The 14,003-nt window shown below is 37.2% G+C and overlaps 1 protein-coding gene across 8 annotated transcripts in view; it reads right to left on the bottom strand.

Annotated features, from left to right (window-relative positions):
• Positions 1–14,003, bottom strand: part of LOC131246626 (protein RST1) — a 93,426-nt gene that overhangs the window by 64,202 nt on the left and 15,221 nt on the right. For 6 of the 8 annotated variants that reach the window (XR_009171453.1, XR_009171454.1, XM_058246938.1 and 3 more), the window contains 2 exons: positions 8,850–9,126; positions 7,131–7,381 (listed from right to left, as the gene is read on the bottom strand). The exons of 1 other annotated variant lie outside the window; for it this stretch is intronic. Coding sequence is in view for 5 of the 7 variants with exons in the window: in XM_058246938.1 (XP_058102921.1) it covers positions 7,131–7,381; positions 8,850–9,126 (528 nt within the window). In the remaining 2 variants the exon portion in view is untranslated. The remainder of the gene's footprint in view (positions 1–7,130; positions 7,382–8,849; positions 9,127–14,003) is intronic. One more of the 8 variants, XM_058246943.1, reaches the window with a different exon arrangement.

Raw genomic sequence — 14,003 nt, 5'->3', positions numbered from 1 at the left:
AGAGAAGGGGCTGTGAACCCGTACTTCAGCCCATTCTCTTCTCTCTACATTTTCTTCTCCTCTCTCTTTCTTCTTCTCTCTTCCATCTCTTTCCACTATTTTACATGGTATCAACAATGTTTTAAATAGTTATGCTATGTAGAGTGTAGCTTAGGCTATGTAGTGTCACTTAGCCTTAATGCTACGTAACTCAAGAAAATAACTCAAGTCGTGTATAGCCTACGCTTCATGATAATTTGTATGCACTACATACGACATAGACTACGCTATACACCATGTAGTTCATATTACAAGTTATTTTTCATTGCAACGCTAAAATAAATTAATCTTTTCAATGATTTTTTACATTTTTCTATTTTCAATAAAAATTACTTGATCTTTTCAATGCTTTTAGTAAAATAATATAAGTAACAAACTAACAATATTAAATCAATTTCTTTACTCTTTTTTTCCTTAAAGGTATTTCTTTGCTCATTCTTTACCTTTATATCTAATCATTGTCCTTTCCTATTACTTTAGGTTGCGTTTGGTTGCACGAAATATCATGAAATATTGTTAAATTTTCATTATTAATCATTCTAATTTGGTGCAGAATATCATGAATTGGTGCAACCAAGCATGGCCTTGATTAAAAATCTAGAAGTAGCATGTAGCATAAGCTACAGGCTATGTAGCTTATGGCTTTATGCTTTAGAAAGGTGAACACTATGCTACACGCTATTCGCTATTTACAACATTGGGTATTAGAGCTACGTCGTTTCTAATCCTTCGTCTTATTCTCTAAATCTTATCATTGCTTCTTTTCTTTTATTCCTTGATCTCCCTTTATCTTGCTTGTATGGAAAATATCTTTAAAAACTTCGAGTTTCTTTTTCGTTTCTTTTGTGTCCTGCCTTTTGGAATGGTTCGTGTGTGCGTAGAGGAATGAAAATAATGGCTTCTTGAATGATATCACCTCACGTATGATCGTTGCAAACGTGTGGGCAATTTGCCCATATTAGATGTGCATTTATGACTATTTTTTCATGGCTGGTTGGAAGTAATGGACGTGTAGGCAAATTCTTCTGTCTGAGGTGACATGTGCATTGTGTAAAGTATTCAAGTCTGTTGCTCATCGATTGTACTAGGTTAGCCCGTGTTTGTGCTTGTAAGGTACTCTTCTTTTATTTGTTATGGAGATAAAAAATGACAAGAAATCTGGATTTATAAACCCATATGATTTTTTAAGGTTCCAAATAACCTCTACTAAATTAAATGGAACAAACTATTTACAGTAGTATTATAGAGATAAAAAGTGATCCGAAATCTCGATTTATAACCCCATCTGCTTTTTTAATGGTCCAAATAACCTCTACTAAGTTAAATGGGACAAACTATTTACAGCAGTCTAAGTCAATCCAAGATTTCTCGTGGCCAAGGGAAATTGAGATATCTAACCACAGAGAAACTAGATCAAGAATCCAGTACTTATGACCTATAGATCCAGAATACATCCAAATTATGACTTGGTTATGGAATAGCATGGAACCCTCCATAAGTGCAAATGTCATGTTTCTGCATATGGCTACGAAAGTGTGGGACGCTCAATCAGAGATTTATTCATCTGATAAAAATATCTCTCATACTTATATCAGTTATATGAAGAAATATCCAAGCTTCAACAATGAGATAAATCGTTGAGTGAATACTATTCCAAACTCAAAAGGAATGTGGGAAGAGCTGAATTTGTATCAACCCCGACTACTAATTTTGAGAAACTACATTAGCAATGTGAGTAGTCAAGTTCTTATCTGGATTGAAACGTGAGTATGAAATAATTCGTGCACAGATTTTGGATGGCAAAGATGTTTCATCTATAAACAAGGTGTACACACGCCTCCAACATATCTTTGGGCTCTACAAGTGGAGCCATGACATCTCAGCTCTTCTTTGAACGAGGCCATGGTGGCAGCCGTGGTGGAAGAGGTGGTTGTGGTGACATGGGAGGTGGCCATGGCAAAGGTCACAGACCTAGGAAGTGCATGCATCATGGGTCTTCCAATCATACTGTTGAAAAATGTCGGGACCTTCATGGGAAGTCTGCAATGGCCAATCAAGCTTCCCGCACTAGAGAAAGTAGCAGGCCTCATCTGGCTAATTCTACATCTACTCCTCCATAGACATGTATAACTAGTAAGGTTGTTACTTTGACTCAAGAAGAATATTCCCAAGTTGTTAAACAATTTACAGAATTAGCCTGTTCTTATCACTTCTGCAATTACTCTCACCCCTATGGCTACACTTGTGACCTTAAATATGACCTATTTAGGATCTAAGTCTCATATTCCATGGGTAATTGACCCTGGAGCATCCAACCATATGATAGGTTAGTCTAGTGTGTTTTCATCTATTGATGGCTCATTAACATGCACTTCTGTCACTCTGGCAGACGATACCCTCTCTTTCATTATCTTTTGTTTTATTTATTCCAAAATTTCCTGTAAGCCTTCTATTTGTTAGCAAACTTACCAAAAGCCCTTAACTGTTGTGTAACTTTCTATCATTCACATTATGTTTTCGAACGCCTAAAAATGAATATGAATATTGGTAGAGGACATAAGCATGACAGGTCGTGCTATCTTGATTATGATGTTGTGGGCACAACAGCAAAAAGGCATCTCAACTTATCAGTGTCACTACCGTCTCAAACATCAATTATTGAAGATTCTTAAGGGTGTCATTCTTTCCTTGCCATTGATGCATGCCTAGAGTGTGATGTATGTGAGGTGAGTAAGTGTCACCATGCTACTTTTCCACCAAGTGTTGAGAAATGTCGTTTAGTTCCTTTCGTTTTGGTTCATTCAAATGTTTAGAGTCTAGCTTAAATATCTGATAGGCCTGAGTTTAAGTATTTTGTTACATTTGTTGATGATAGATTGAGAAAGAAATGGCTTTATTTAATAAAAGATATATCTAAATTATTTTCTATTTTCAAGACTTTCCAAATGAAAGTGCGGAATCATTTTAATTCAAAAGTTTCTATGTTTCAGTCTAATAATGCCAAAGAGTACGTCCCAAGCTTGTAAACAATTTTTTTTCTATAACAATAATCCTACTTCAAACATCATGCGTGCACACCCCACAATAAAAAGGGGTTGCAGAATAGAAAAATCATCACCTCCTTGAGATAACTTCTACTCTCTTAATTCACATGAATGTTCCTAAGAGTTTTTTAAGTGATGTCATACTCACAGCATGTTTTCTGATAAATTGGACGCCCTTATCTGTTTTAAAGGATCAATCACCTCATCAAGTTTTGTTCCTAAATACTCTGTTATTTTCTCTACCTCCTAAAGGTTTTTATGTGTTTGTTTGGTCCATCGGGCATCAGCTAGAGTCTACCCATAATAAGTTTGATCCTCAAGCGGTTAAATATATTTTTCTTTGATTTTCTTGCACACATAGGGGTTCTCGTTATTATAGTCAATCACTTCAAAGATAATATGTACGTGCAGATGTTTCCTATTTTTAGTCAACCCTGTTCTTCTCAAAAGATAGCAAATCTCTTAATACAGAAATTGTTCCCATACCTGTTGCGGTCAACAAAGGCATCCAACCTCAATCATCTACAACATCTTTCATTCCCACTGTGCATCAGTTGAAGGTCTACTCATGACGAAAACGGACATAAGGTACAGCCAACCATGATGTGCTGTCCAACATATCTTCTTCGGGGACTTGTGATCCAATGTGTTCTCTAGATACATTTAATGTTACTATTGCCCTAATAAAAAACAAGTGTATGTGTACCGATTGTCCCATCGCTAAATATGTTTCCTTTCATAGCTTATCTCTAAATTTCTACAACTTTGCCCTGTCCTTGTCTTCTCACTTTTTCCCAAGTCATATGAGGAAGCTCCGTTACATAAGAGTTGGAAGTAGGTTATGGAGGAAGAGATGGATGCACTTCATCAGCGTGACACTTGGAACTTACCACACTTCCAACTAATAAACGTGTTATGAGTTGCAAATGAGTTTACATAATCAAGTTTTATTCTGATGGTACAGTTAAATGGTTGAAGGCCCGCCTAGTCGCTAAGGGGTATACTTGAACACATGGTATTGACTACAGTGAAACATTCTCCCCTGTGACCATGTTGAATTCAATTCGGGTTATATTGTCTGTAGTTGTTAATCACGATTGACCCCTCTTCCCAATTGGCGATAAAAAATGCCTTCCTTTATGGTGATCTTACAGAAGAAGTTTATATGGAGCAACCTCCCAGATTTGTTGCTCAGGGGGAGTCTGACAAACTGTGTAAACTCTGAAAGGCAATTTATAGCTTAAAACAATCTCCATGTGCATGGTTTAACAAGTTCAGCAACGTTGCATTAAACTTGTTTCAAAATCATGTTGATCATTTCTTTTTTGTACAGAAATGTATCTCGGGTCTTCTTATGCTTGTACTATATGTGGATAATAACGTTGTTACTGGAAACGACAACAAGGGGATTGAAGAACTAAAAAGGTGTCTTGAACAACATTTTCTCAAAAAAGATCTAGGTCATCTTCAATTCTTGGTATAAAGTGGCCAAATCCAATGGAGTTACTCTATCTCAATGGAAATATGTTATGGATTTACTCATTGAGCCAGGTCTTCTTCAAAGCAAGCCAGTTGACACTCTAATGGATCCTAATCACAAGCTTGTAAGTGATCAAGGAGATGTCGTGGAGGATCCAGAGAGGGAACAAAAGATAGGTTGGAAGACTTACTTAACGATTACTCGACCAGACATATCCTATGTATTGAGCGTTCGACCAAACATATCCTATGTATAGAGCGTTCGACCAGACATATCCTATGTATCGAGCGTTGTAAGACAATTCATGAGTTCTCGAAGAGTACCTCAAATAGAAGCAGTTATTGGAGTGTTACCTCAAAGAATCACCAAGTCAAGGAATTTTGTACAAATGGAAGGTCATCTTCGGGTCACAAGATATTTAAATGCAGGTTGGGCAGGTTCCTTAGCAAATAGACAATCCACTACTGGATATTGTACATTCATGGGAGAAAATCTAGTTACATGGACGAGGAAGAAGCAGTGTGGTGGTCCATCAAGTGTTGAAGTAGAGTACAAAGCAATGGCTCATACATCCTATGACTTGATATGGATCAAGAAATTATTGCAAGAAAGAGAACATGTAGTGCACCTACCTATGCAGTTATTTTGTGACAATCAGGCTGCTTCACACAACAAATTATGGTCTATCATGAAAGAACTAAACAAATTAAAGTCAATTGTGACTTCATACGTGAGAAAGTTTTCAGTGGCGCGAAATCTATACTCCATTTGTTCGATCTCAGGACCAACTTGCTGATGTGTTCACCAAAGCTCTTTGTTCCACTCAGGCTACACATATTTTCCAAGCCTAACATACATAATATCTATGCTCTAGCCTGAGTGTTAATGACTGTAACATAGGCCCACTTAGATGGGGTTATTTTGGTCTAGGGCAAAGGGGATTTTTTCGTTTGTTGTTAATGGCATTTCTATAATTATGAAACTTTGATAATATAAATGGACGGGGAGTGTGAGCCCGTACTTTAGCTCATTCTCTTCTCTCTAGGTTCTCCTCCTCTCTCTTTCTTCTTCCCTATTCCATTTATCTTTCCACTATTTTACAGCTCCCATCTTCTCACTGGGGCTCACTGTTGTGGGGCTCACTGCTACAAGGGCGGATCCTTCATCCGCAACGGCTATCTTTACCTCGTTATTCAATTCTGTTTTACTTTTCAACATCACGGGTGGAATACCCAGAATTCCAATGATATTAGCAGTATACCGGCATTTGGATCCTGTAACTACCAAATTGTATCGCCAGAGTTTGGAGCCTGGGACACAATTGTCAGATGACCGATCAGCCAAAGTATCAATTGAAATATAATATTGTATATTAATTGATGTTTTAAATATCAACGATATCGGCTGATATATCCCACTATATATCATGTGTCCCACGTGCGATACGAAACGCATAGGTAGTGCCGATATATCTCACATGTTCAATCCGGTGATCATTTTAATTCCTGATCCCTTTTTTTGTTGAAAGTATGTTAAATCAGTGTCAAATGGTTATAAATCCATTGGTTCTTCATATCTTGCATGAACAATCATGGAGTTGGAGCTTTGATTTTGATATCCATTGGTTTTTCATGTTCTCCATGTTTTTTTTTGAAACATGGAATTGGAGCTTTGATTTCGATATCCATTAGTTCTTCATGTTCTCCCTATTTTATTTTATTTTGAAATTTTCCTTCAGCCAACTGTCAATTGAGACTAATTTCGAAGTATTTAGGAGTATTTGATGAAATGATCATCACATGCACTCTAGTTTTGAAATTTGAGTGCAGGCGGTCCGATTTGTGAAAATTTGGAGAAAATTCAAATTTTTCCCAATTTCTTTCAAATTGTTCACAATATTGCACTCCAAACATGAAATCAAGCAATGTATAAGGGTTGTTTTACTGATTCGTTAAGTCCTTGTCAATTTTCGAAAAATAAAAATTATTTTTAATTAAAAATTATTAAAATATTATTTTTTCCGAAATTTCCCTTCAACCAACTATCAATTGAGACTAATTTCGAAGTATTTAGAAGTGCTTGATAAAATGATCATCACATACACTCTAAATGTTATGCATTCAATTTGAATATAGTTGCATTAGTTCAGTCAGACAGCGCATAGCTTAGGACCCTATACAAAGGAAACCTATTATGTACACTTCTTTTTTTAGATGTTATGATTTAAAAGTGTGCATTAAAGTTGGTTTTAACAATCCCTGAAGTTTCATTGAAAAATTCAACATTTTCCCAATGTTTCCCAAAACGTGCGATAAATTACCTGATACAAACGATATATTTGGTGCGATAACCGATACATATCTGTATCCCAAGGATGTGATACGTAACATGATACCAATATTTCGAACACTGATATTAATCACAATATTATCCCTTAGCAGAAAGACGTGGAGCACTGTCAAAGGAGTCTAGGTAGAGCTCAAATCTGATAACTGATTCCCACAGAAGTGAATATTAATCAACAGAAAATAATTACACTAACTGAAATGGATAGACCAAAATCAAACCTTGGACCAAAGATGATGCAGAAGCCGAAAAGTAATTGATTCAGGTTTGCTAACAGTTGGTAACCCCACAGGGGTAACTGGTACTTTCTTTGGTGCAATTGCAAAATCTGCTAAGAGCCTTTCCAAATCTGAAAGTAAATCAATTGCAGCAGCTTTAACAGATTTAGAAGGAGATGACAGAAGGTTGATAACGGGAAAAATAAATAGAAGCTCTTCATTGAGGCAACATGTCGCTCTTCCCATAATATGTTCTGCAACAGTAAACAATAATTCCTTTTTAAGAAATTGTCAGGCAATGGGAAACTATCATAAGAAATAACCTTCAAGACTATGGGCCAGTTTGCACTACTGAAATTCAAACGGATTTCGATTCCCAGCAATTTCGTGTCATGGATCCACATCAGATGAAACAAAGCCCACCAACTTCCATGGGGCTCTTTCACGCAAAACAAGCAATTGCTGATGTGGATACATGGTCAGAAAATGTCAGGGATCAAAATCCACTTGGATTTTGGCAACCCAAAGGCCTTTTTTTCCTGCAAAATTAAGGGCAACACAAAGGCCTTAATTTTAAGTTCCATGGGAATTAAAACCACTCATTGATCACACTCAAGCAAGGCATGAGATGTCAAGAACAGGACTCCACTATTGGATTCTAAAAGAAAAGCAGAAGGCATCTTAATAATAATAAAAATTGATAAAATGCAAATATGGTGAATATCCATCGCATGCATTGGAAACCACGATTATGAGCCCTGCTTTCAAAGACACGGGACAATGTTACTTGTGAAGAATTCAGTCACATCACAAAATATGAATCTTTATGGCTCCACTACCAGAACTAAATAAGAGCCAAAAATGCTTTGAGACAATGGAAACCTCAGGTTGCAGTAAAAGAAGGCCCGAGGTTTGCAAGAAACAAAAGTCGGCATTTAGTCTGTATGCTAAAAACTTAAAATATTCTTTGCAGGCACAACAGAGAAGTTGCAAGCCAGGTTTAAAACATTCAGCAAAACATTGAAAAGTGAAGCTTGAAACAGTGGTAGATAACCATTATTCGCAGTAATTATGCTTGCATATTTTCAGTACATTGTCATGTCAGAAGATGGCTTTGACGCCGTCATTGGTCTAATGATCATACATTTTTTTATTCTGATGGATAGTTACGAAAGATACAAGATGTTCTGAACAAAGAAAAAGCAGCAAGAATAATTGACAGAGCAGTTGGTGGCAACAACTGCTCCAACTTTGTTTCTACTCACAAGTCACAACAGAACACACACTCGAATACGTCAACCAGCATCCTGGTGTTCAAAGGCACAAAGCATGACACATGTATAGTTAGCCTTATAGATGCAAATACCTTTTGCATATGTATATAGACAAAATGTATTTGATGCGCATAAGCAATGAACACGAAGACGAGGCAAAACAAAAATCCTTAGCCGAAGTAAATTTATTGCCTTCATTCTATTTTGTAGATTCGAACAATAATAATGTACCACAGTGATCAGCTCTTGGAACACTTATCCATATCCAAATTTTGAAAAGATGTAAATGGTAAACCTGAATGTTAGATCCTAAAAGGAAAAGAGACAAACAATAACTTTTCACAACGGTACATCTACCCATAATTATGGTAAATAAATAAATTAGCACTCAAATATATCCAAATATCAGCCTGACACAAGTTCTCTGCAACAAGATTAAAGAACACACCATTATCACTTTTCCATTTCAACATGAAGATTGATAGTTTAAGTACAGAGAACTGTTCATGTTCAAACTCTGCTTGGGTGAGAATCAAGGACAAGGAAGTTGCAACTGAAACAAATGCTGGTAAATATTGCAGTCCAAGCTCTTTCTGGACAAGTAATAACCGCCTTGACAGCTCAGTGACAGGCTCAATCCCACCACAAGGTTTGTGAAGTTCTGTACAAAATGACAGAAGAGTCTCCAGCAGCTCCACACCACACACTTGAAGCTCATCCGTTGGCTGTTGGCATAGTTAAGAAATAATAAATATGGCAAGCCCTGGTGAAGACAACAAAACACTAACAAAGAAAACAAACTAGAAGGTTTATTTGGGAAAAGGTTACCTGAATAACACTGGGAATGGCAAAAACCAAATCAACATGGGCCGCATGAAATATGTTTTTTATAATTCACATTAATGGAAAAGGATGCAATCAACAAATGGGCAGATTTTCATATGTATTGGCTTAGTCTGAGATAAAGATAAGAACACCTATCTGAAGGATATGAAAAACAACTCAGAAATTAAAATCACTTGTTAATGAATGTGACATGGGCCTATGCAGGCCCACTTAGATTGTTTATAGTGGTCTAGGATATGGTGGAGATTTTTTCTTTTGTTACTTAAGGGTATTTCTGTAATTCTTGAATTTTAATAATATAAAAGGAGAGGGAGGGGCGTGAGCTCTAATTGAACCCTTTCTCTTCTCTCTCTTTCTACCCTTTTAGATGGTATCAAAGCTATATCATTTTTTATCCAACCTTTTTATTATCTAAATCTTCTCTTATTTCATATTTCTTTTCTTTTGTCCCTTGGTGTCTCTTATCCTGCTTGTGCTAAAATCAAGGCATTCCGTAATGGTAATGGTTGTTGTAACAGCAACCATCGTTACCTTTACGATATGGGCTGTAATGGCCACTACGGTCACTCTTTTTTATTGGAAAAAAAGAAAACAACAAACCAGTATCTACCCCTAACAGATCATTATGGGGCCGTTACAACCTTTACGGGGGCCGTAACAGACCGTAATGACCGTTATGGGGTTGTTTTTTTCCATAACAGTTGTTACAACCCCATAACATGTAACGGCTGCCACCGGTCCACTGTTACATTTACGTAACACCCGTTACAAACTTACAGCACACCATGGCTGAAATCTTCTTAAGAAACCTAAGGTTTCTTCTTTGTTTCTTTTGTGTGTTGGGCCTTCTATAATAGTCCGTGCATGTGGGAGTAAATGAAGACAAATAACTTCTTGAATGATATCACCTAACATGTGATTATTGGAAATGTGTGGATTGTTTACCCATGTTGGATGTCGTGTTCATGATCATATTTGTTTGTAGCCAGTTGGATGTAGTGGACGTGTGGGTTGATTTCTTTGTCTAGGGTAACGTGCGGATTGTATGAAGTATACGGGTGTGGTGCTCATCGATTATTATGGGTTAGTTCGTGTTTGTGAGGTAATCTCTCTTTATTTATTTTTTTAATGGAGATTACAAAAAAAAAAAATGATATGAAATCTAGATTTATAAACCCGTCTAACTATTTAGGGATCCTGACAGCATCTATTAAGTTAATTAGGATAAATTATTTACAATGGTCTAAGTCAATCCAAGTATTTCTCGTGGCTAAGGGAAAATTAAAATGTCTGACACAGAAAAACCTGATGAAGACTCCAGTACTTATGACCAATGGATCCAGAAAAATGCCTGAATAACAACCTAGTAATGAAATAGTATGGAACCCTCCATAAGTGCAAATGTCATGTTTTAGTAAAGGATGTGTGAGATGCATTGTGTGAGAGGTATTCATCCGATAGAAATCTCTCTCACACTTGCCAATTATATAAAGAAATATTCGACCTCCAACGAAGAAATAAATCGCAAGGTGAACACTATTCCAAACAGTTATAAAGGAATATGAGAAGAGTTGAATGTGTATTAGCCTCTAACGACTGACTTGGAGAAGCTACGTTAGTAACATGAAGGGTTCCGTGTGGCCAAGTTCTTATCAGGGTTGAAATGTGAGTATGAATTGATTCGTGCAAAGATCTTAGGTGGCAAAGATGTGACATCTCTAAACAAGGTGTATGCCCATTGCCAGCGTGTTTCTTTGGGTTCTATAAGTGGAGTCAATGACAGCTTAGCTCTAGGATCGTTCTCTAGCTGGGGCCACAGTGGTGACCATGGTAATAAAGGTGGTCATAGCAGCATGGGAGGCAGTCATGGCAGAGGTCACGGACTTAGGAAGTGCACAAATTGTGGGCTCTCCAATCATTTTGTTAAAAAATGTTGGACCTCCCTCGGAAGCATGCATGGCTAATCAAGCTTCCCATATTGGAGAGAGCATTGGGTCTCCTCTGGCTAATTTCACATCCACGGCTCCACAACCACTTGTGACTAGTGAAATAGTTACTCCAACTCAAGAAGAATATTCCAAGTTGTTAACAATCCGCCACTTGTGACTAGTGAAATAATTACTCCAACTCAAGAAGAATATTCCAAGTAGTTAAACAACCCCCCCCCCCCCCCCCCCCCCAATGGCAACATTTGCAACCTCGAGTATGGCTTGTTTAAGATCCAAGCCCCTAACAAGATAGGTCATTGACTCTGGAGCATCTGACCATATGACAGGTGCATCCATTGTGTTTTCATCCATTGATAGCTCATTAACTGGTTCATCTATCACTTTGGCAGACGATACCCAATTCAAAGTAAGTGGAATGGGTATTGTTCACACAAGTCCTTCTCTTTCATTATCATTAGTTCTATTTATTCCAAAATTTCCTCTTAAGTCTGACGTCAGTTAGAAAATTTACTAAATCCTTTAACTTTGTGTCACTTTCTATCTTTCAGATTGTCTTTCAGGACCTAAAGACGAAGAGCAGGATTAGCAGAGGACACGAGCATGATGGGTTTTAATATCTTAATCATGACATTTTGGGCACAACATAACAAAAGGACAACTCAGCTTATTAAGTGGCATTACTAACCTTGGACATCCATCATTGAATATTCTTAAAGGCTTCATTCCTTCATTGTCATCAATGTCGTGTCTAAAGTGGGCTGTGAGGTGAGTAAGCATCACCGTGCTACTTTTCCACCACGTGAGGAGAAGCATCATTTAGTTTTTTAATTCATTTGGAAGTTTGGCAACCAGTTAAAATATCTACTAAGTCTAGATTTAAGTATTTGTTGATGAACTTTTTTAAATGAAATGGCTTTATTTAATAAAAGATAGATCTTAATTATTTCTATTTTAAGACTTTCTACATGGAAGTGCAGAATCAGTTTAATTCAAAGGTGTCTGTGTTTCATCTGATAATACCAAAAAGTATATGTTTCCAACTTTTAGTCAGTTTTTTTCCTGAAATAGGTATCCTCAGTGTTGTTAAATGCGACTGCATATTCACATATGCGAATTCCCATATGCATATCGCATATGCCATTGCAGTGCATATGCGATCGCATATGCCAAATGTGCGAGGATATCCGATCGCATATCTGCCAACTGTTGGCACATTATTTTGTTTATTTATTTTTAATTTTTGCAAAAAACCAAACTTTCCTAAGTAGTGTAACTTTGTAAGTATAAGTTGTGTAAGTATATTGTTGAATGTAACTTAGTGTTAGTGTAACTAAGTTGTAAATTGTAACTTGTAAGTAGTGTTAGGCCGTGTTTGTTAATGCTGAATTTTTGCACTTAACGCGGAATTGGAAAAATATTCCGTGTTTAGTGGTGTTTGTTAATGCGTTGTTAACGCGGAAGACGGAAAGTGCTAAGTGGTTTTTCACTAAATTCTTTCCGTGATAAGAGTCTGGCTTAATGGTGAACACCGAAAGTACTCCGTTATTTTTCATTAAACAAAAAAATTTGCTTCCAAAAGTACCCCTTTTCAAGTTACTACGGCAATTTTTTCTTTTAAATTGTTTGCGCAATACAAAATCAACCTTTAACCTGTGAAACTTCTTTATGCCCCACCATGATTTATGTGTTTGATCCACACCGTCCATCAACTTTTTCAGATCATTTAAGGTGTGAGCTAATAAAAGAAGCAGGTCCAATGATTAATTGGACCACAAGGCGGGGATTGAACGTCCACCGTTAAAAACTTCTTGAGAGCTGGAAAAGTTTCGGATCAAGCTGATATTTGTGTTTTCACTTCATCCACGTCTACATGACCTAATGAATAGGTTGGATTGTAAAAAAAAAAAACACATCACAGTGGCCCTTTGAACAGTTTCAACGATGTATGTCATTATCACTGCAGCATCCTTTGGTGTGGTTCACTGAAGCTGTGGACCTGCTTCATCTTTTGTATCATATATTAAAATAATATGAGAAAAACAATGAACGGCTTAGATAAAACACTTACATCACGGTGGGCCCCACAGAGCCCTGCCCGAACCATCCGGATGGGGGTAGGACACAATCCGCGTTCGAAGCGGATGGGCTAGGAGCTTGGGAAGCGGACTGGCTGGTGTATTGACGTCAACAAGTTCTGTGGGTCCCATCAAGGCGTATTTGTTATATCCAAACCGTCCATCCATTTTTTGAGCTTATCATAAGGCTTGAGCCGAAAAATAAGATAGATCTAAAGATAAACTGGACCACACTGCAAAAGGCAGTGGGGGATTGAACGTCTACCATTAAAACCCTTTTGGGGTCACAGAAGTTTCGGATCAATATGAAATTTGTTTTTCTTCTTCATCCAGATATTTTTGACCTTATGAATAGATTAGATGGAAAATAAACGTTACAGTGGGATCTACAAATTTTGTAACGATGAAAATCATTATCGCGCTACTATTTTTGGTGTGGTCCATTTGAGCTTTGGATATGATTCATTTTTTGGATAATTCTCTAAAATGATCTCGAAAATTTGATGAACGGAGTGGATATAATAAATACATTATTGTAGGGCCATGTAACTTTGATCTCTTTGAACCGTTTGTACAACTCAAACCACAAGGAGCATCGGCGCTCGTCTTGGACGCGGATTTCCTGCGAAAGCCTTTCGCAGGAAGTTCCTGCGCTAGGAACGCAGGTGGGGCCCACTGGGATGTTTGTGAGAAATCCTCACCGTCCATCCGTTTTGTGAGTTCATTTTAGGA

The sequence above is a fragment of the Magnolia sinica genome, chromosome 5 (assembly GCF_029962835.1).
Source record: "Magnolia sinica isolate HGM2019 chromosome 5, MsV1, whole genome shotgun sequence".
NCBI classification, from domain to species: domain Eukaryota; kingdom Viridiplantae; phylum Streptophyta; class Magnoliopsida; order Magnoliales; family Magnoliaceae; genus Magnolia; species Magnolia sinica.
The sequence above is the reverse complement of the archived record's forward strand: the minus strand, read 5'-3'. Positions and strand labels throughout refer to the sequence as shown.